The sequence below is a fragment of the Lethenteron reissneri genome, chromosome 31 (genome assembly GCF_015708825.2).
Source record: "Lethenteron reissneri isolate LAM-NWPU_2019-01 chromosome 31, ASM1570882v1, whole genome shotgun sequence".
In the NCBI taxonomy this organism is placed as follows: domain Eukaryota; kingdom Metazoa; phylum Chordata; class Hyperoartia; order Petromyzontiformes; family Petromyzontidae; genus Lethenteron; species Lethenteron reissneri.
In genome coordinates this window covers 2,421,131-2,444,950 of record NC_083809.1, presented here as the reverse complement: position 1 = coordinate 2,444,950, position 23,820 = coordinate 2,421,131, and the positions used below count along the sequence as shown (strand labels likewise).

At 50.8% G+C, this 23,820-nt stretch overlaps 1 protein-coding gene across 1 annotated transcript in view; it reads right to left on the bottom strand.

Moving 5' to 3' along the window:
* The window catches only part of LOC133349849 (Krueppel-like factor 6), a 41,085-nt gene that overhangs the window by 2,367 nt on the left and 14,898 nt on the right, over positions 1-23,820 (bottom strand). Inside the window, exon 5 of the mRNA XM_061563654.1 lies at positions 14,012-14,135. Within this exon, the coding sequence (XP_061419638.1) occupies positions 14,012-14,135 (124 nt within the window). The remainder of the gene's footprint in view (positions 1-14,011; positions 14,136-23,820) is intronic.

Below are 23,820 nucleotides of genomic sequence, written 5' to 3'. Positions count from 1 at the left end.
AAGAGTGAACACTTCACATGGTATTGAGAACAGTTGTAGACGCTGGGCTTTCTAAACAGCACAATCAGAAAAGACAAAGGGTGTAATGATGCATCGATTCATCAAAGTAATGTTGATTGTTAAGCTCATGAAACGTTTTTTTTATCGCGTACATGGGAGAATCAATGTTACGTGTTTTTTATCGCGTACGCGAGAATCAATGTGTTTTTTTATCGCGTACGCGAGAAGCAATGTTACGGGTTTTTGTATCGCGTATGCGCGAGAATCAATGTAATATCTTTTCTAATCGTGTATGCGAGAATCAATGTTATATATTTTTTTTAACGCGTACATGAGAATCATTGTTTTTTTTTTCACGTACGCGAGAATCAATGTTATTATTATTATTTTCATCGGGCGGCAATGAGTTCAGGCGACCCTCTGGTCACGAAGTGGCCGCCACTTTCACCACCACCACCACCACGTTACAAAAAAAATCATCATCAATTACAGCACTGAATTGCAACAATTCATAACATGGCGAGGAATGACAAATAGGTCCAAGTATTTCTTATCGCACAACTTTAAGGAGTCCAGTCCATCACGAATGCGCACTAATCACGCGTAGCTCTTTGAACAGCGCCGTTTTAAACCTCTCGCAAAAACTGGCTCGGGACTCAAGGGACGGATATCCCGGACGTGAGCCGGGAGGAACTCGGTCCGGGTCTTGGAGCCGGAGACCTCAAAACTGCACTGGCCGCCGGCCTCGCCGCACCAACGAGGTTCACACGTGGCGGGCACAGCGGATCGACCGTGGGGGGGGGGGGGGGGGGGGGGCGGCTGCGGATCGTGGACGGCGTCGATGTGGGTGCGTTGATGCCGGCACGCGCCGATCGGCGAGATGGGACGGAGAGGATTCATGCAGACTCTTGGAGGTTGAGTAGGGAGAATTTTGGAGGCAATGCCGTGTTATATTTTTCCAATATTCTTGAACCCAAAGAACTGCAGTCACAGAAGGGAAACATTCCACGTGTGCACAACGTCCGAGGTTGAGCCGCAACCTCTTGGGTGAATCTCCCACAGATGGAGACCGATTACAGTTACCCCCCGGGCTCACTACCTTAAGACAGCAGGGATAGCGGCCGGGGGGGGAGCAGTGGGTGAAGCAGGGAAGGGAGAGAAAGGGGAAGAAGGGAAGGGAGGTTGGGGGGGGGGGAGAGAAATATCACCGAAACAAAACTTCCATGAAAAAAAGAACAAACGCGATGTCCGGATCAGCATTCTTCCCCCCCCCCCCACCCCCCCCGGGCTCAATGTCTGAGGCCCCCCACCCCGGCCCCCATTCTCTGGCCATTCATACTGGGTTCAGAAATGCTACATTTAATAGGGGGCCAGTGCAGCTCGTCTCATATCGGGGTTGTGAGCGGGCCGTAGTTCCACTACCGAACTAACACACCAACCGGACCATCTCTGAAAAAGAGCCTCACAGCTAATCAGATTCCTCCAATACAAGTACATCTTCTGATTCTGAGATGCGCAGCGCTGGCACGGCCGATGATGTCGTCGCTGTCGTCCTGCACGGCCGATGGTGAACGCACGAGACGGTCAGCGCACAAACAACTGCGTCTTCACGAAATAACCCAGGAATCACGCCGCAGGCCTCCGACATGGATCGTTCGATTTCCTGGAAGCACAGCATGGACACGGGTTCGAACCCAGGCCCCGTGTGGTGCCCCGTGTGGTGCCGCCCGGCTTGACGCGGGAGTGGCGGGGGGGGGGGGGGCTCGCGAGTGTGCGAAGGCCCGGGGATAGAGGTGCCAGATGAGCCGCCGACGTCGTCAAGGTCACACATTTTTAGCTTGGCCGCGGGGAAGGCAATGTGAGAATCTTTGCTACAAGGCGATCATTGTGCCGGAATTTTCTTTTTTTTTGTAAATCAGACTGCATTCTATTGGTACAAGCCAGCGGTGGGTGGAGCGCCGTGGCACGGTGGATTGCTCCCCGCTTTGATGAAGCCAGCAACACGAGTCTAACCTACGGCTAACATCAATAACGAGCAATAACCAAACTGCCCCCCCCCCTTCATCAACCCCAACTGGCCAGCGTGGTGAAGTATGGTCAAATAACCCTCATGAGTGACAACGGCTTGGGAAAGGCCTTCACCCACCAGTGGATTGACAAAGGGCTGCACACACTTGTATTTTTACTCTTGTAATTATCAAGCCAATACAAAAACAGCGTTTAATGCAGGATAATACGACACTTTGCTGCATTTACAACTGAAATGAATGCTGGTCGGGGGCCAAACAAGTGAAGGATCAACCACGACGCCTCTCAGCCCTCAACAAGGCCTCGCCACGCCAATCTGTTTGGTGTGCCACAACGCTAACAAACTTCAATCCACAAGGCTCTTGGGGTTAGATCGCGTAAATATAATTGTATCGTCAAACCCGCCACTGCCCGACACAGCCAGTTGGGTAATGTTTGTCAACGTAACAAAAAAGTTCCATTAGTTACTACTTAAAAAAAACCTTTATCATGGATAATATTGGCCGCGAAAGCCTCCGCGTTAAACTACAATCCACCGCTTGCGAGCGCAGCCGAGCAGCAGGTGTACATCGTAGGAGGCTTCAAGCAGCGGTCTCCTCTTTACCCAGAACTCTCAAAAGTCCATGACTCATTATTCACGACGCCTCCATCTGGCACTTCACTTTAGCGACCGCCTCTAAGAGTAAAACAAGCAAGTTGTAATTTGTGAGAGTTTTTGATGACCCCCCCGCCGACGGTACCGCTTCCCGTGCGCGCGACTGCGGCTGCCGCGTGGAACTGATGCGTGAATGGGAGTCTTCTTTCTGTCGCGTCGTTGGCGCTCGCACCTTGGAGGTTCGAACGAAGGTCATTGCCGCACCGGAGACTTAAAATTGTCGTCGAGCAGAGCCTCACCGCCGAGCGCCAGCGTGGCCCGTCCGGCACGGGTGGCGCCCAGCTTCCGACGTCAACGTCGGCACCGCTTCAAGCTGCGCTTCAACGTGTCTCCAAGGCGCGTCTTCTAGTCATTTGCGGAAGTCGCGGCGTCGCGGCCCCCATCGACGCGTCGAATTACGGTCGATTCTCACGCTCGCGGCACACGCGCGCAATCACGTCACGTCAAACTCGGCACCGCCGCCATCCAACAGAAATAAAAAGATGGCCTTCACAACCGCGTGAGAAGCCATTGAGACCAGCGGTGTTTCTTTTTCAAGGGAGGCCGATGTTTCGAGCAACGGCCACGTCTCATACATGTATTCCTACAACAGGGAATTAACAATTAAGATGCGTGGATTCATCGACTGTCGTCAATTTTTCAGCTTAATCGAATAAGTGGTTTTCTTTCATCATTTTGTGTATGTGACGGGTTCATGTGAACCCCTCCAACCTCTAGATGCCACTACATTCATTAAAACATGAAAAATATCACTTTTTTTTTAATCGGATAATAACCACAACTCGTGGCAACTGAAATGTGAGAGGGGTAAATCATTAAACCCGCACTTTACAATGCACCGTATTCGTACGGATCAAATCACGTAATGTATTCTTGAATCCATGGATCGTCAAAGACAAGGCGAGTCATCGATTAAAAGGGGGCCCCGCAAATCATTGCACCCCCAGCAGAAAGGCACCCCCCCCGAATCCGGCCTCGATGCTCACAACCGCTCGCATGTCTCCGTCAAAAGTGGTGAAGACACCACTTGGAGGAGCTTGGTGTCAGCTTACCGGGCGAGGGTCAGGGAGAGGGGGTGGAGGGTGCATTCATTAGGGGGGGGGGGGCACGGGTGCCACTCACTCCCACGCCCCATCCATCGCAGCCAGGGCCAGTAACGCCCCCAATCCGCTTACAATCCTCGCGAGTGTAATCAATATTCCAATCCGCAGCTACAGCGGCAATTAATGATTCCAGAAACACCACGGGCCCTGGACAAAATCCACCAGAGCCGCCACCAAACCTCCCCCTTCTCCTCGCGAGCCGTGGGGCGGCTTCAAAATGAGCTCCCACCCCACGTCTCCACCCCACACCTCTTCGGCAAGGACACGTGGACATTGCCAGCTACCCCTTTGAAGAATGCCGTCGCTTTTGCCGCTGCTGCCGCTGCTGCTTCTGCTGCTGCTGCTGCTGCTCTCGTGCGAATTTTACCAAGGCGAGTTTCGCGTACGGCAAAAGCTGGCATTTCATCAAAATAAGGTGCGTGCCAATACGCGCTAATCACCGTCACGACCGTTTGATGCATTGGGAACTCCGAATGAGGAGTGAGCACAAATCACGCTAAACGAGGACCGTTTAGCTCACACTTCAAGTCAGCGCCCCCCCTTTGGCTGTAGCAGCGCGGGCCGAGAGACGTCGCCAACTGCTCGAGAGGCATCATCCCTTGCTCCCGGCTTGAGAAACTCGGCGGCCGTGGTTTTAGTACCCCCCCCCCCATGCTGCTCGGTTGGCACAGAGCCCAGGGACTCCTCTGCCTCCTCCATTCAGCAAAGAGGCCGGCCCACGGCGATACGACGGAAGCGTGCACGGGTACGGCAGGCATCCCATCTTCCAGTGATCCATCAACCCCAGCCTCCCACAGCGCAACCAAAGCACCTAGTTCACCGCACCTGCCACTTTTGACACAGTGCACGCGCTCTTTCGTATTTTGTAGGTATTCGTCTCTACGATTGTTATCACCGTTAATGGAAAATTCTCGCAAAAATGTGAAAAGATTTTGGCTATGATCCCTAGAGAAGAAAGATACTTTACACAGCATACCAGGTACTCATTTGAGACCGAGCCGACCTAGAGGAGGCCCAGTACCGGTTCAGATATTCGCCACTGGTGTTGGCCGTGAGCGGGAATTGAACTCATTTCGCTGGGTTCGTAATGCAACGTAGCGCTAACAATACATAAGAACACACATCCATACAGACCGGCCACATAAGATACGGACATCGTCAGTATTCTCCACTTCCCTATAACCCAATCGACCTTTGTGTCACGCCAAGCAAATGATACCCATTCGGCGATGCATTAGGAAGTGATGCTCGAGCACGCCTGGCAGTTTTCCCATTCACATTCAGATTTGACCCTTAATCTGCTACCGGTGTCCACCGCTCTAACATTTTGAAGTGATATTTGCCCCGAAACCATCGCCACGCCACGGCACCACTAATCGTGCTGCCACGCGGGATCAGCCATGGCTACTTAAGGGAATTAATAACCCACATTCTTTTTTCTCGTACGGTTTTCTAGAAAATCGTTTATTGTTTTATATATATAAAAAATGTCCCGCAAAATGTATTCCATCCAAGCGAAACACGTGACTCATGCTCGTACGAAATTTGCCAGTAACCCACTTAAAGCAACTGCTTCTGGTCAACAACTACTGCCGTGTCTCTATGGTTGGCGGAGCGAATGCAGGACCCGCGCGCCGAACTTACAAACGCTTCCGACGCCGCGCTCTCCCACAACGATCTGACGTCGGTGCCCCAAGCCGTTGCCGTTCTACACGCAGGCCAGCCACGCTCCGATTCTTGTCCCAGACGCTTCAAGAGCCACGCCGTGACCTTGACCCCTCGTGCTCTTCATCCCCCACACTCCGCCTCCCACCCTTCCTTCAATGTCCCTTAACACAGGGTTAGGTATTTGCCGTCTCATGTTGAGACAAATTAGTTTTGTAATTCCCCACCCCCCATCTCCGACATTTGTATGAGATTTTGTTGGGGGGGGGGGGCATGGCCCTGAAGTTTACCTCGGTAAAGACAAGATCCCCCGTGCAGCTTTAACAGTGCTGTTAGCGAGCACCTATGAAGGCCGGCACGGTACACGAGGGGGTGGGTGGCCAGCACCACGCAGGACCGCCTTTGTCTTTTCAGTGGCGATGTTTACACACTGCACTAGGTACTGATTTGAGGCTGAGCTGACCTAGGGAAGTAGGTCCAGGACCAGTTCAGAGAATCGTCGCTGGTTTTGGCCATGAGCGAGACTCAAACTCGGGTCACCGAGTTCGGAGCGCAGCGCGCTAACCGCTGCACATAGGTAAGGGACGCCATTGACATGTGTGTTGACCCCGTGACATCAAAACTGTCTTTGATGGCGGCTCCCTTATCACTACGGAGCCAACAGAGCCGAGAAAAGGTTCATTATTTGGCTCAGCCTGGCAAGGCTGCCAGTGGAAATCCGAGCCAATGCAACACTCTCTTGCCCAGTTCGTGAATTGGGCTGGCTCACTTTTCGGTGATTGTAGGAAAGAGGGCAAAAGTTTCTTACAACTTGTTTGGAATCCGACTACCCCAAAGGAGCTCTCTGTGTCAGAGTCAATGCCTTGCCAACATCATAAACTCTTAATGCCCTCCACTAATGCCAATACGGAACGATGCACACTGCACATGCTTGTCTGGCACGGTTACAAAATGTTAATTTCCATTTTTGTGACTTCACAACTATTTCGTTTGTTATTGTTCGAAGATAAAAAAAGATAATCATCAGCCATGATCCATCCACTGCTGGATGAAGGCCTACTCCAGAGAGCCACCATGGCTCACGGTCTCGCGATGCAACAATGCGTCCATCTCCTGCGCCAAGGCCGATTTCAATCCGTCCCCATGATGGACGTCCTTTACAAACTCATCCCGACGTCCTCTCCTTGTAATGCGGTAGTTTCTCAGGTCATAATTTTAGAACGAAATCTATAAAACAAACGCATGTTTCTTTTTTTGCGATTCACGATCATTTACCAATCTACTCGTATTTCATCAGCTTCAAAAATCAAATAAACGCCCAATCCCCGTGATACACGCCGGGGGCTCGTTCAACAGAAAGAAGAAAAAAAAACGGCCACCTTTTTAACTCCCGATTCCAAATAAATTGGTAACTTATACATGGCAAATTGAAATACAGCAGAAGTGAAATTGCCTGTGGCAAAGACTCAAAATGACCCCGAGCCTCATCAGCAGTTCCCGCTGAGAGCCACAAAAGCCGCGAAGCCTCCGCTGGTTCGACCGGCCGGCGTGTGATGAGGACATCAGTGGGGGGGGAGGGCATGGGACAAGACACCCATTGCAGACCGTACGACATCCCACAAGATCAGTTATTCGTCAGCTATGGTCTATACACTGCTGCATGAAGGCCTCCCCCAAACTGACGGCATCTCCCACGGCTTTGCGATGCAAACAATGCATGAAGACGCTGCATACTTGGCAGGACGCTCATGAAAAAGAGCTTTGACTCGCCGAGGCATTGATGGTGAAACAAGTGTAAGAATCAAAATGCTCAAATATAAGAGGTAAATTTCACTGCTACATCATGGTGGTGGTTCAACACCAGTTCAAAAATCACTTTCTGCTGATCATTGCCATGGCCAGGAATTGAACTCCGGCGGTCGGGGTTCATGGCGCAGTAGTTAATAGCTGTGCGACTGCTTCTTAAGGCAAAAAAAAAACAAGGTTATACGATGAATTTTCCACAAATTCCCGGTGGCTCTTCCCATCCGTGCAATGGCTCAAAGAGGAAGAATCATCGCATGAATAACCGAATTTCACGCAGATAAATTCGGGGGCACAAATAACAGATCGGTTAACAGGTACGTGGACAAGAGGATTTTTACTGCGCTTGCTTTTTATTTTATGGGACTGGATGAGCCAGCGGGGTCAGAGCAATTTCCAATTTGTTTAACAGTCACAGTTCACACGGGGTCAATGATTCCGATCTCACCGTTGTTGCCCAGCAATTTCTGCGGAGATTTATGAATTCGCTCGAAGGTGGACGTCAAAGAACCCGTGACCTCATTTGCAAGAGCAAATGCTCGTGTGAGGGTTTCATGGTGACATTTCGAAAGTTTGACAACTACCCACAAACCCCCCCTGGCTTAATTTTGGCTGGGTCTGTCTGGGCCAGCAACCTGGAAAATATATATGTACCCTGCACACCACATCTAGTATACATTTCGCTATGGCTGTGGCTACTACGAGTCACAAAGCAAGCTGCTTCTCTGTCGACCAACACCCAAGAAAAAAAAATCAGTTAGAAATGAATTCCTGCCCATAACAAAAGGCGTATCACTTTCATCGCTTGTGTAGTAAACGTGTAATAAATCACCCACGCAGTGCATAGGTGAATTGTTACGAATCAAGGTTACAATTCAATCATTAATTACTTTCGTTTCCCTTTATCCATCTCATTTGGATAGTTCTCGTATTACCCGTCTCAGGACTATACCTGCCCCATTAGCCCCGATGTAACTTGAGCACAGCATTTGCACACACTTAACATAAACAGCGTCTCACAAGTGCAATTCCACGCACGTGTCGCGAGCATGAGAATGCATTTGCATCGACGATTCAACACATTTGCACGCCCAGAATTTATTTCAATTGATGATGTAATTTATGTCATTCAAATGCATTAATTGCATTACCGTTATGATGTACCCAACCCGGGGCATGATGAAGACGCGACTGATGTGCGTGGACACTGCAAGGGACGTGCATTAAAAGAGAAATGGCCGCCGCCGATGTCTCCTTTGCAAAAGGAGATTATGAATCTCAATGAGGTCTCAAATGGTTAAAAGGCAATTTTAAGAAAAGACTCGGCGTTAACCCGGGGTGACCCTTCGAGAGAAAGCACGCGCGGCGAGAGTAGAGACGCGGCTGCTGCTGAGGGGTCCTGTGGGGTCCTCGCACAACCACAGCAAATCAGTTGATTACGACGGCGAAAGGGGGGGGGGGGGGGAGGGAAAGATTTTTGGAATAAAATGTTTGACCGCGAGAAATTATTTACCGTGGACGCTTTGGCCAAATTGGCTCGGAACTGGCGGTGCGCGCGCATCGCGTTTCAGCCGCGTTCCTTCACGGCACGTGGCGAAATGCGACGATTTTGCGAGATAATTCGCACCGAGGTGAATCGCACGCGCTCAACGCTCGATGCAAAGATGAACACAGGGAGGGGCCCACGCCGTTACTGGTCTCTATTAACGCTCCGTTTCGCTCTGCGGACGTTTAGATAATTCTCCGGTTAAAAAAAAAAGCCAACATTTTTTCCCCCCCCCCGAGCGAGATTTTAATATCCGACGGCATGAAAGCTTTCATGGCAGCGGTTGCGCGGATTACAAAGCGTCGTGCTCACACATCATTTAAAGGGGGAGTGGGGAGAACGCAACAAAAAATAAAACCTCAACGTAATAGCCCCCCTGTTGCTGCCAGCACCACCTCGCGCGCACGAAGGCACACACACGCGCACACAAAAAACAGAGACAAGATCCCCGGTATAGCCTTAACAGACTGTAGGGGCAAGTGCTGTTAGCGAGCACCTATGAAGGCCGGCACGGCACACGAGGGGGTGGGTGGCCAACACCACGCCCGTCCACCTTTGTCTCCCCAGTTGGCGATGTTTACACACCGCACCAGGTACTCATTTGAGGCTGAGTCGACCTAGGGGAGGCCCAGGACCGGTTCAGATAATCGTCACAGATGTTGCCCGTGAGCGGGAATCGAACCCGGGTCGCCAGGTTCGTAGCGCAGCGCGCTAACCACTACACCACCGCTCCCACACACACACGCGCGCGCACACACACGCCTTCCCCTTTAACACGTGGCGCCTCACGCGGAGCGACGGTCCAGCGCTCCCCGCCCGCTGCGCCGTAGGGCACGTGGCGTCTAGACGAGCAGCAGATGAGCTTACGGGAGCCGTGCCCACGTGACGGGGGGGTAGGGGTGGGGGTGGCGACGAGCCACCCGCCTGCCCCCAACCGCGCCGCAACACCCCCCCACCCCGCCCCGCTAAGGGCACAGAGCCATCGCTTGCTGCTGCCACCGCCGTCGCCAGCGACTGCCACCCCGCGCCATCGGTGGCCACCGGTCGAAATGCTGCACCTGGGAGGCGGGCGAATGCGGAGCACTTTCGGTGGCTCCTAGAAGGTGTTTCAAATTTGGAGGGAGTAAAGGGCCTTCCAGTTGTGCCTCCTGCCTTCGGAACTCTGCCCCTAACTGAGTCGATGAGTGGATGGATGGATGAGTGGGTGAGTAGATAATGGAGTGAATGGATGATCGAGTGAGTAGATAATTGAATGAGGGGTGGGTGAGCGAGTGCGCTAGGTTGCAGTCCTATCAGGAATGCAGCAGACAGTCAAATCTGTTAAGTGAAATGTAAACTCTCACATTTGTTTGCATCAGCTGATCCTAGAGGTGGTCGATTGGCCAGTGGATTTTTATATTGTCAGAGTTGTAAGGAGCTCTGGGTTGCTCTACATGAACAGCGGCATTACAAAGCATAATATATTGTTTTGGAAATGTCTTTACACATCGAATGGCCATATTTATTTAGGATTTGGACGACGATTCCTGTGTTTTTACCATCATGATACAGACAATGAATCGTGTGTGTAAGAACGCACGTGTGAAGATCTATTTATGCAAATTCAATGTGAATGTTATGCTAATATCACTGTTAGGCTAACGGAATGAACATTGCACAAATGAAACGGTGGAAACCACAGAATCGAGACTTAAAGAAAAAAAACAAATCCAAGAATCCTTTTGAATCAAATGTCAGCGCCGATTTTCAACAATTCATTCAAGTGCTAGGATGGTGCAACATTATATCCCAACAATTAGCCTGATACTCCAATTAGAATCAGAAATGTATTTATATTTTCATATTAGGTATGGTGTAAAGGAGAGGTGATTATGCAAATGACTCCACCTCAACGATGTAACGGATCGTCCACAAACAAGCTCACACATTGCAACATAGCAATGAATTATCTTTTGTTAATTGTGATGAAAACAGCTTTTCCAGTGGCGTCAGGGGTGGCGGTGAAGCCACCGCCTTCAGCGGAACCACATACAAATGGGAGACAACCGATTCCTTCGCGCAAAATCCGCAGCATGTCGCCAGGAAGCCAACAATGTTCACATCGAAGCATCGTCGCGGCAACAGCAGACCGTCGCTACGAGCGCCTTGGACCACGCGGTGGCCACAAATCTCCCCATGCAAGAGGAACGAAGCGGTCCGCGAGCTCGGCGGCGCTCAATTCAGGTGAGCGCGCGACGACGTCACGGCGACGAGCGCATTTCATTTGCCGCTGCCGCTTCACGTGACGACTCGGTCCCTTCGCCAAGCAGAAGAAAAAAACTAAAACCATCGATAGAGAGACACGCAGAGAGAGAGGGAAAATCCAGCGGGTCTTCCGTTCAGCAGCTGCGCTACAAAAACCCGGTCTGAGCGCGAGCTCCTTCATGCCGGAAATCAGAGCCAAGTCGCGTGGCGCGCCGACGGCACGGGGGGCCACTCTGGCCAGACTCGGCACGCCATCCGGCAGCCCGGCAGCCTGGCAACCCGGCTGCCCGGCCGCCGGTGAGTAATTGCGGTGCTAACCAGGACTAGGAGGGGGGTGGGAGAGGTGGGGGCGAGCGAGCACAGCAAGGCAAAATTTTATTTTAACCGGGCCCGTCAGCCCGAGGCCATTACCGCCAGCCCGTTAACGTGGATTTGGAGAAACGCTTCTGAGGCGAGCTCTTAATTAAGGGGTGGTGGGCGGGGAGCGTGGGGGGAGGCCGGGGGGGGGGGGGGAGCGTGGGGGGAGCATGGGGGGGATTGCGGTGCTGGTTTGCTGCCACCACCCCACCACCGTCGCCCGCCACCGCCTGCGCCTTCTGGCACGTCGCTCACTCCGCACGACTCCCAGCGCGCAGAGCGGCCCGGCAGTCCCCATTGGAGAGGGTGTTGATTGACTTTGGGTGAGTGGGCAGGGGTGGTGGGCAGGGCTGGTGGGCAAGGCTGGTGGGCAGGGTTGGTGAGCCTGCTCACCAACCAAGGGCTCAGGTGCCAGCAGTTCTCAAATTGTTGCGCTATTAGGCACAAGTAGGCGAACAGAAGGCAAATGCTCTAGCGATCGCCTTAATTAGCATTCGCGTTTACAGCTGTCTCGCCCACTCAAGGCAGCCACTGGGACATTCCGCGCGTTGAACTTTGAGCCCGTGAGCGCTATTTTGACCACAAAAGCTGAGCATCGGTGCAGTCACTTTAAAGTGCACGTGACCCTGGTTCCTACTGCGTTCGTAAAGAGGTTATACAAATGTTTGTCTGAAACACTCACACGTTTTTTTTATCAAATCGCACTTTCGGCATTTCGTCATGAGATGGAGAAATTTACACTCAGAACGCCGCAGCTAGCAGTGCATCACCCTGTGCCAGGAAATGGACCCAGACAATGGCGTCCCAGAGCTCCTTCTGAAGTCACTTCAGTTGACCCCTTTATCCGCACTCAAGCAGACGCAACATTTAACTCCCCAGCAGACCGAGTTTCCCAGATATCAATCAATGCAAACATATGTGCACATCACAGCTGCAGTAAGCCAAATTAAGCGGAAAACCGTGTTTTTGTGCGCAGTCATTGGCGTCCAACGACCGCACCTCCGATTAGCACGGTTGGCAACGTACGGCGCGAAAGAAGTCCAACATACATACGTTCATCAGGCTGGGGACAATCGGTGCGAGAGGCTTAAGAACGTGGTATGATCAGTCGTCTGCCCACATTTCGACCGAGGATGGCAACGGTGCCAGCTCAGTGCCCTGACCTCTCCGTGACCCACCCACCCACCTCTACATTTTTTTAAAAACCTAAACACTTGAGATTCCCCGAACGGCTGCTGGGATAATAATAATAATGATATATTTATCCTTCAAGCAAGTCCTAACAGGTTTGCGTTCGACTCAAAATCCCAGGCTTTCTTGAAAACAATTAACAGCCCAACAGTGAAGCGAAAGCTGTTTATAGACCCACTGTAAATGCAAATTGGTAACACCGCCGTGCCCCTAAGCACCGAGAGAGCCTCTGGCCCGAAAGACTTTCAGCCGATGCGCCCAAAATACCCAAGAAGCCAAAAAAGGATACCTCAGTTGTGAACTCTTCAAAGCGAGGTTCAGAGCCTTGTGCTCACAGTGCCGTTTTATGTATGGTCTAGAGAGGAGGGGGGGGGGATTTGCCTCTTTGCTTTTGCAAAAAAGGTGCCAGCTGTTGTTCTTAACACTTTCCTTGCCACTGTGATAAGAGCCCCCCCCCCCAGAAGCACGACAATCGACAGGGGCTCAGTGCCTTGAGCCGCAGGGCAAGCACACATCTTCAGATTGCTGCTGGCTAAACCAGAAGCCTCCAGGTGACATCTAAAATAAATAAATATATAGAAACTAATTTCTGATCCACGAAAGCGGCCTTAAAAACCACACTCCTGGAACCGAGGCTCAAGCCAGCGAACCTGAAAAGACAAAAAAACGTGGCCTTGCATTCCCGCAGCCCAAGGATAAAATCCACTCTCATCCCGCAAATCTGAAGTTGGATTTTTTTTGTTATTGTTTTATCTTCTCCCGCTCCTCCGACGCCATCGGACGACGCCGGCTCACCATCCCCCCCACCCCACTCCCCCCACCTCCACCCCATCCCCCCCACCCCACTCCCCCCACCTCCCCCGCTCCGCAAACCGCGTGGCTCCGCGACATCGTCTCTTCGCTCCTTTTTGAGATCACCGCTCGAATGGGGGGCTAGAGGGGGCAGAGCCACCCCCTCCTTCTTCTGAAGGTTCTATCCACCACGCTGCCTCCCCTCCCCCCGATACATCCTTATAGTTAAGTGAAATAGTCTAGGTACAAAATTTATCACCAGTGCCGGCTTTTCTGCAAAGTTTGCCAGACACCCAAAGCTATCAACGCCATTGGCGCCCGTGCACAGCGTACCGAATCATTATTCCTCCGAGCGTTTAAAATGTGCTTCAACATCTTCCCCGAATTCCACGAGCCCGAGTCGCAGGGGTCAAGTGGAGGTGAGGTCACCGCCCCGCGTCCGAAGAGACACAGGTTGGAGGTGAGATCACCGCTGACGGGAGATACCCATTGTTTGTTGACAAGGGGGTGGGGTGCCACTCATCCAACCACCCCCTTGAGATGTTGTACGTCCCTTTTCCCCCACCGCCCCCTCCCTTCCCCAGATTTGACAAGGTCACGCGCTGCAGGGGGGGGGGGCGTGCATACCTGTCGCAGTGGTTGCACTTGAAGGGCTTGGCGCCCGTGTGTTTGCGGTAGTGTCGCGTGAGCTCGTCGCTGCGCGCGAACCGCCACTCGCAGCCGACCCACGAGCACTTGTACGGCTTCTCTCCTGCGGGGAGGGCACAACGACAGGTGTCAGCGACGCCGGGACTGAAAAAGCCCGGAAGAACATCGTTGCAACCGGCACTGCCGTCATGATCGTCGCCGTCGTCATCAGCAGCAGCATTAAGACGTGCCACAAAACATCGAAAGATCATCAGGACGGCATTACGAACGCACACATCACTCCAACAATCCATTCCCTTCACTGGCTCGAAATTTCAGTTGAGGTTCAAATTCAGGATTGCACTCCTCCCCATGGTCTCACCCCGGGCTTGTCCTCTCTCCCTGCTCATCCCACTCTACTCCCCTCCGCGCACTGCACTCCAGCAAGCAAGGCTTTCTATGGAAGCCCCCGGTCAACATTGGCTCAGTGGGTGGTCACTCACTCTCCTCTGCTGCCCCCACATCAATAAAACTCCCTTCCACCCCAGCCATCCGTGCTGTTCACTTCCCGCCCCTGGTGAAGTCCAGACTCAAACCCTCCTGCCACTTTTATCTCTGCCTATCGCCGACTTCCTCCCTATGTGAAACAAATTGTCACCAATCTTCTCCCACGGCGTCTTGAGATGTGGTTGTACTCAGATGCGATGTAAACACACATTGTATCGGTTGTAACAATTTGTCCGAGCAAGGCCTATGCTGTGCCCCCCCTCCTCCATTGATAGGCTTCAAGCATCTGACTGCCTACTCCCTGTGGGGGATCCCCATGGCTACTTCCACCGCCCCCCCTAATAACTTATGAATAATTCAATTCCACATGCTTGGTAAGAGTGGGTTATTTCCGTTACCTGCTCTGTGTGTTTACACGAGGCAGCGAATGATCCACCGCCTCCTCAATTAAACGACATTTCTGGGAGCACACACGCGCATCAAATTGTGCACGTGTGGATCGATTGCAGTACGGTACTGTACTTATGTTTGGTGTACTGTATGCGTAGCATCGGGGTCGTGCGACACATTCACCGCGTTGACAAAACAAGACCCGATTCGTGATTCAAACCGCGATCGCAAACATCATCAGCCCCAATCCGGTCGACACGCAGATCACAAAGAAAGCCACAGAGCCGCTCTGTCAGCATCAGAGATGGGCCACCGGTCATCTGTGGGAGTGCAGCGAGTACAATTCAGCCCACGCTTTCTGGACGGACGCACGAACGCGACTGGGTCAGAGAGCGGAGCGTGGAAAAGACAGAGGGGGGTAAATTAAATAATCAAATAACCCTGCGGTACGTGAAAGCACCGGATGTCTTGTGCACTTCGCTACCAGAAACCAATCTTGTTCTGCTGACCGCAGGAGCCGCCTGCGCTGCATGTAAAAGGACTCCCCGAGCATCCACGCTACCGCCGGAACCATCAGTCACACGTGGCGGACGGCATCCGATAAGACCGGCTCTGCACCCTTCTGTCAATTCACCACTTGGGTTCCACGGTGCCGAGATGTTAACTACCTCGCCTGGTGTATAGGAGGTCGTGGGTTCGATGCCGACCCCGACACTTGCTGAGTTGGCGTGTCTCTCTCTCTGCGTGGCCGCGTGGATTTTTCTCCAGGTCCCCCGGTTTTTCCCTCCACATTGAAAAACTGTGCGTGTTTAGAGTATTTGGCTGCTAAAAATGTCCACACGATAAGCCACTTCGTTGAGCTATCTTTTGTGGCCAGGTCACTTCTGAAAAAAAGCTACATGGCTCCGTATGCCTTACCTGCTAAAAAAAAAAATACTGGATGCAGGCTTCCTCCCATGCCGTGTCGGGGGGGTTTTCTTCACCACACTTCGCCAGATCTGGATCCGATATCACCACTGATGTTAGCCATGACCGAGATTTGCAGTCAGGTCGTCGGGTTCACAGAGGTGCACTCGCCAAAACGCTGCCGTTCCACTCCCATCACCGATTTACACAACAGTCGCATCATATTCAACGTGCGTACTATTTACACCAATGGCAAACGCGAACATATTTCCCGCATGCACACACTGACGCGTGTTTCACAGCAGCTGCGAAAGAACCGTACGAGGAGGCCTAATGAACGGACCGATCGGTATCATGATTATTATTATTTCCCAGAGCGAGCACGTGCAGGGAGCGCGTAAATCTCTCGCTGATAATCACCGGACGCGACCGCGTGCGCTGGCAGCGTCTCCGTACCAAGACCGACAACCGACCCCGTGGACACAAATGAGGGCTGCATGTCACACTGCTGGTGGGAGGGGGGGCGGTTTCTGTACCACGTCCAGAAACCGCCACGACCGCCGACGCCAAACCTTGGCCAACATCAGTGGCGGATATTTAAAACTGGCACTGGGCCCTCTGCTAGATCCACCCAGCCGTAAATGACCACGGGGTCGGGAGACAAAGGCCGTTCACTCTCTAACCCCCGCCCCTCACCCACGCCCCCAACAACTCCAACTCAAATCACAAGTCTCACCGTCAGCTGACAGCTCCACGCAGGACTTCAATCGCGTTGCAGCAAACAAATAACCTCTGAGAAAGTAACACATCAAGCCAATGAGCTGTCACTTTGCTGCTCTTCATAAGACTCGGCTTCCTGGCTCGCGGGATGAAGAGCCGCCCATTGCATATACAGTACAACATTTCTCAGCACTTTGTCAATCCACTGCTGGATGAAGGCCTCGGGCCCATGCGATGTCAGTCGTGGGGGTTGCTAGACCATACTCCGCCATGCTGGTCAGTGCGCGTCGGCAAATGGTTCAGACTTCACCAATGTTCGTTAGCCGTCGCTGGGAATCTAACTCGAGTTATTGCTGGGTTTGCAGGGTAGCGCTTTCACCACTGCGCGGACGCTCCACCCCACAAAACATTGCGACATAAAACGTTGGCAAACATCAACTCGAGGATATACAGCCAGACCACTTAAATACAGCCAGACCACTTAAATACAGCCAGACCACAGAAACACCGCAACCAAAACTATCCCAGCCACACCACAGAAAAGCAAACTAACACAGCCTCACTACAGAAACACTGCCACACCACAGAAACACAACAATCCAAACTATCACAACCACACCACAGAATCACAGCCACAGAAACACTAACACAGCCTCACGACAGAAACACTGCCACACCACAGTAACACCGCCACACCAATGCATATGCATTGTGAGCTTAAGAACCGATCATTATCGATGACTCCAGGCACTGTTCCACCCCTCATTGGAAGCGTAGTCGGGGTGGCAGCGTCAATTAATGGGAACATCTGGTCCTCCCAGTAATACAACTCCGCACTTCAATCGCCACAGCCATAACCGACATGTGACACCATTAACACGGCACAGCCACTACTACCAATCATGGCCCTTATGTTGTTTTTATCTATTTCGTAATGTGGAAACAATTTGACTTTTTTTACTTTACATTACGGGATGTTGCCACAGCAGCAGCTGTTGGCAAGCTATGGAACAGAGACGGTCACCACATCGCGCACTTTCAGATGCGCTTCTGCGGTCGTCTGGAATGCTCTTCCTTCCGATATAAGAAAGCAAATGGAGCTGTGTAATTTTAAATCGACCAGATTGACGAACTCATTTCTTTAGAACTGCTTTTAGCATTTCGTTTGGAGTCCTTCGTCCCGCAGCTCCGATTTGCACGGTTGGCCACGCACGGTGCGAAAGAAGTTCAACGTACATACGTACAGTGGACTGGACTTGCTATCCAGAGGTCACCACCAGCTTCTCAAATCTCCTCCGCCCACCCTCTGTCCAGCCAGCAGGGTTGACAGAGGTCGGCAGGTGGCGTGTGGCGGGGTAAAGTGTGGGTACTCTTGCCTCCTTAACACGTCTGGGCGGCATGGAAGAGTAGGCCAAATACACCCCCTCGAGGGGCTCTCTGGAGCGCCATCGAGCGGAAGGGCCCTTTGGCCAGTAGCGGCGTGACCAAGCACTTGTGGGGACTGCACCTTGACCAACGCTTTTGGCATTCACGGTCACGGTTTTTTTTTTGGTTAAGATCGCGGAGACGTAAAACGTGTCGTAAAAGCCACCTCCGCCAGACACAGCCAAACAGCCAATCGGTAAGGTTTTAGTCACGTGAACAAAACGTGCCGATGCGTTTTCAGCAGGCCGGCGTGTTGGACAGCGAACCCACAACATTTACCATCTAGAAGAGTAGGGCATTTTCACTGGCGATTACAACGAGCATCATTACAATACTCGCGCACCTTCCGCATTATAATTGCACGGCCAAGGTTCCATCGTGGCCCCCTCGCCACCCCCACCTCCCCTCCACCAACGAACGATATAATTGGACGCAGCCATATTTGGACGGTGGTTAATAATAATAAAAAAAAATACCAACACGACAGAATGTCTATTCATTAAAAAATAATCTCATAAATGATTCCCATAACGCTTACACACGGGGAAGACAGCAATTACACGTGGCAGTAAAGCAGCCCGTGCCGCCACTGCTGCGCGCACCGCAGTCCATTCATGATTTTTTTTTTACTTTCGAGGCAATTTATCGTGAGTTACGGCCAAGGCGCGATCATTACAGTCGCCCGGCTATCGTATAAGGAGGTCGGTGAGCAGCGTCGCTCGCAGGAGCACATTTTAGGTTCCTGCGAACTGCCCGCGGTTGGTTTTCAGGCCTAGAGGGAAGTGAATCGAACTCCAGAGATTCCCTGCAGTCTGAGTGTGGACAACAACAACAACAAATCCATTATCCCAGCAAATCGGAAAGTGGCACCTTTCGGATAAAGCTCCCGCAGAAGGCAACGCGCCAAAAAGACATGTGGGTGTGCCGCGCGCAGCCGCGTTCACGTTCAGTCACCCCGTCGGTTTGTCATCTCGAGGTATGTTCCATTCTTTGAGGGACTGCCGTGTGACATCATGTACAGCCCCTTTTGGTCAATCCACGGCTGGATGAGGGCCTACCCACGCCGTGTGGGTCGCAGGCGGATATTTGATAAAATTTAACATGCGGGCCCGTCAGTGCAGGTTGGTTAAGGTGGGGGAAAAATAGACATGGCAGCATAGAGGTGCAGTACAACAATGGATTTGGCTGCACAGCCCTATGCTGCCCAACACGTAGCCCGGCAACCTACAACACCTATTATGGATGTTGGTTGCTCATCCAAGTATTATGCAGGCCCAAAGCCTGCTTAGCTCCATATATCCTACAATACCTGGGTGCATTCAGAACCATATTGTATAAAAACGTATTCTACGCTGTTGTAGAGATTACGTGGTCATAAAATAGACAAAGAAAATATACATCCGTTCCATATCTCCACATTATTTTCGTCTTAGCCATGAGCCTCTTGGTCTTACAGGCTTGTGATGTTTAAAAATATAAACTCTGGATGAGAGAGACCCGACTGCTAATAAGACCCAAAAGGTTAAAACCAGTCCACAGTTTGGCCGATTAATCAAATACTGCTTGGTGACTACAAACTTCGAAAGCCAGCAGAATGTTTTTTTATGCTAAGAAAATTAACAGTGATGCAGAGGTGTAGTGGTTATCGGACTGCACTGTGAACCCAATGACCCGAGTTTGAATCCCAACCATGGCCAACATCAGTCGCGAGCGATTCAGGAACCGATTCTGGGCTGCCTCTTTCATAAACCCAAAACTAACCAGCGTTGCGAAGTATGGTCAACCCAACCCCGATGACCGAAGGCAGCCTCCATCCAGCAGTGGATTGATGAAGGGCTTTACAAGAAACGGAGGTCTTCTTGATTTATAACTAAATAAATAATCAGAAAAGTATCCTTAATATATGTCTCTGCACATAAAACGTTTTAGGTATATCTTACGTAACTTATCAGCTGCACGAGCTTCTGCGAGTGCATCATTTCAGCAGCATTGATTCAAGCAAACTCTGGACCAGTTTCGACATACAGCATCTCATCAGCACAATCACGCATGCCTGAATCAATGTTGATCAACAACCAATCTTACAGACAAGAGCCCTCCCCCCTCTCTTTTCGCAACACGACTGCAAAATTATCCAGTAAAACGTCACTCAAAATTATCATTCGCATCATGGTGGAGACTATAAACAACAGAACTATAAATTTTGATGTAAAGCTTTCGTAAAACCAGGGATTCATATTATTGGTTCTTTTGGTAAAATTACGTAGAAGGGAAATAATAAAATAATAAAAATAAAACATAATAAAATAACAATCCATTAGGACGCTGTCTTTCCGACAGCTCTGTTTCTTCACCTGAGGACGGCTGCTTGCATTGTGGCCAAAACGTCGTGAGAATTTTATTGTATTATGTACATTTTATTTTATTTTATTATTTCCCTTCTACGTGACTTTACCGAAAGAACCAACCACATAACTATAACCAGCATACAATGTCTCCTTCATAAATATATGGGGACTATTATTTTGAGTTGTCCGTTTGTTGTATGATCAGAATCCGACGGTGTTCATGTTATCTAAAGAATATTGCTTCCCAGGTCTCGTCTCTTAGGAAATAACCCCCCACCCCCCACCCCCCACCCCCCCAATGTCAGCGGAGATATTTTCTGATGTACTTCAAAACATCTCGACCTTTAGCACCACGTCAAACTTTAACCTCTAAGCCCCCCCTCTCTCTCACTTCCTGCCACGGTCACTGGAGGCGGCTTTGCGTTCCGGGCAGAATCTGTCTCGGAACATGTGTGTCCAGAACAGAGTCTGCCACGATAATGTTCCCGTGTACATTGAACTTCATTCGTACTGCACGTAGCCAACTGTGCTTATCGGAGGAAGGCCAAACTAAACGCAAAAATCAGTTCTACAGAAGAGCCCTTTGTCTGTATTATTGTATAATACTGTGATATCCTATTGTAACAGTCACGTAATGAAGACCCTTTTGAGATTCCACTGCTGGATGAAGGCCTCCCGTTAGCAGGTTGTTTGAATTTACTTGACCAGGCTGATCAGCGTTGATTGGTAAAGTTCAGATATGAATCGCAATTGATGTTGGCCATCAACGAAAAATCTAATTCAGGTGACCACTTTCATTTCGCAGTCTTCTGACCATTAAGGCCTGAATAATAATTTACATTCTGTGCTCATGCTACTGTTGGATGAAGAGCGACACATGCCATGTGCAAGAGTGATCTGGGGTCACCAAAATGACAAAACCATCAAGAGTGGGTTTTGTGAAGGACGTGGCCCAGGACCGGGGTTTAGAAATCACCGACCACCCATGTCGGCCCTGGTCAGGAATCGAACTCGGGCCTTTCGGGTTCACAGTGCGGCGCGTGAATAACTGTGCCACGCAGTCAGTGGGGGCAAGCGTGTCCGGTGTGGGCCCTGGCGCAAGGAACAGAAATGGGGCGCCCAATGCATTGTAATACCCCCCCCCCCGCCCCCTCCGGCCCTGTACAATCGCACCACCTGTACACTTGGCAGCAGCCAGGGCCACTGGTGCCACGTGCAGTTCGAATTAGCCGCACGGCACTTTGCGTCCAAATCAGCGGGGGGGGGGGGGGGGGGGTGCTGGATTTGTTGAAAGTAATCCAACCGCTCCGCACTTAGCACGGAGACAGTCGATGTGTGTCAATCAGACTCTGTCTCCTCGACAGACCTGTTCTCCACCTGAGGACGGCTACTTGCGTTGTGGCCGAAACGTCGTGAGAATAATTTTATTATGTTTTGTTTTTATTATTTTATTGTTTCCATTCTACGTGACTTTACCGAAAGAACCAAGAAGGTGTTCCAACAGTTTTGAAAAGCAACAGAACGAACGACCGACGCAACGCGATCGCGTTGCGAGGAATCAGAACGAGAGCAACGCAGAGGTAAATAAGGCCCAAACAAATAAATAAATAAGCCCCCCGTCCCAGGTGCGTGCTGTAAAGTACTGGAGGAGCGCTGCAATGGCTGCTCGGAAGCCAGATCCATTTTTGAACAACAAGACCATCGTATCGATCGAAATGCTGGAGGGCTGTAGAGCTCAGGGGACACGGGAAAGCTTGCGAGGGGCGGGCGGGCGGGCGGGCGGGTGGCGTGGAGGCCCAGGGGTGGAAGGGCACGTGCAGCCGTCCCAGCGCAAGCTGCCAGTGGACGCGCGAGATCGTAACGACGACGGCAAAGCAGACAAACAATGAAAACATTCAGGCGGACATCACGAAGCTGCGCTCCCAGTCCCCCTGCTGCTGCTGATGATGATGACGACGATTTTTGCTGCTGCTGCTCCTGCTCCTAAAGAAAATATTAATAATCTCGCCTCACGCTTTTCCTTCTCCCCCCGCCCCTACACACCAGCCACCTCGCCCTCCCTCGACTCTTCTCCCCCCCGCCGCCCTCTCTCCCCCTCGCTCTGCCGCCCCACGACCTACCTTAGCCCCCCCACACACGAACAGCGCAGAGCGCTCTGTGCGGGATCGAGACAAGAGTCATCCAACGCCGAACTATGCTCGCTCGGCTGCCTCACGATTAAAAACCGCCAATCCCCACATCTAAAGCGTCGTGGGTCTCTCTCTCTTTGTTTCCCTTTTCGTTTCTTTTTCCCTTTTCCCCCACGGTGAAGTAAATTAAAAATGGCTATCTTACATGTCTCCGCTAATGGCTTTTTTTTAACGGCGCAGGGTTTTTAAAAATATATATATATACTTTAGTTTTGAGAGATATTAATGGTCACTGAGTAGGGTGCCCAGGTCACAATAAGGCGATAGAAATTACAATTACGTGGACATTCTGATAATAATGAAGCAGTAATGATACAGCAGGAAGAATAACTCTTACGTATAGACATTTACAATACATTAATTTTGAATACTGCATATGGTTGGAGCGGTGGCACAGTGGTTAGCATATTGCACGATGAACCCAGCGACCCGAGTGTGATTAGAAACATGCGCTTAAGAGTATTTGGCTCCTATACATTTCCAAATAAGCCACATCGTTGAGCTATCATTTGTGGCCAGGTCACTTCTGAAAAATAACGAATAGCTCATTGGACTTTACTTGGTAAAATAAAAGGTGTTGAGTTTATTTCTCGTGACTTGCTCATCTTTCCTATGCTCTGCACTCCCATCGTTTTTTCTTGTATTGTTTGTCGTTGCGACTGGCTGACCCACGCCCAACTGGACCATCTGTTTAAAAAAAGATTCTGGATCAAGAACATGGCATGGTGAAATGTGGTTATAAAAATAATCAGTAAAAAATAATCAATTAAAAATAATCAATCAATTAAAAATAATCAACCCTCACCGCCGCCATTGAGGGAAAGCAAAACGAGCGCTGGTAGCCTTCATCCAGCGTCGGTTTGTCAATCAGCTGTAAATATTTTTTTTCAAAACCCACGAGAGACACATTAACATAAAGCGTTGTGCTTCAAACTGCGAGTCGTGCGAGATAAGCGACACAAAGTGGAGTGGTGCAAACGGAGACGAATACAAAGAGAGAAAATAATCATTGTTACATACGTGTGGTGGATTAAAAAGAAATCGAATTAACCTACACGAGCCATTTCCATGAAGAAACAATGAAAGATCATATAACACAAATTGGATTTATGCAGCGTCAAAACCTCCAGCCGCACGTCGCTGCTGTGCAGAAGTGGGACGCGTGCCGTAACGCTTTCAAATATTACGACGAAAATATCAAGTCTAATTAATATACGCCTATTTAAATACCAACCCGAACGAATTTCTTGTTGTAACATTTCGTCTCATTCTCAAAGACAGAGACCCCCCCACCCCTCCCCCATTCATCTGTCAGTCAGCAGCC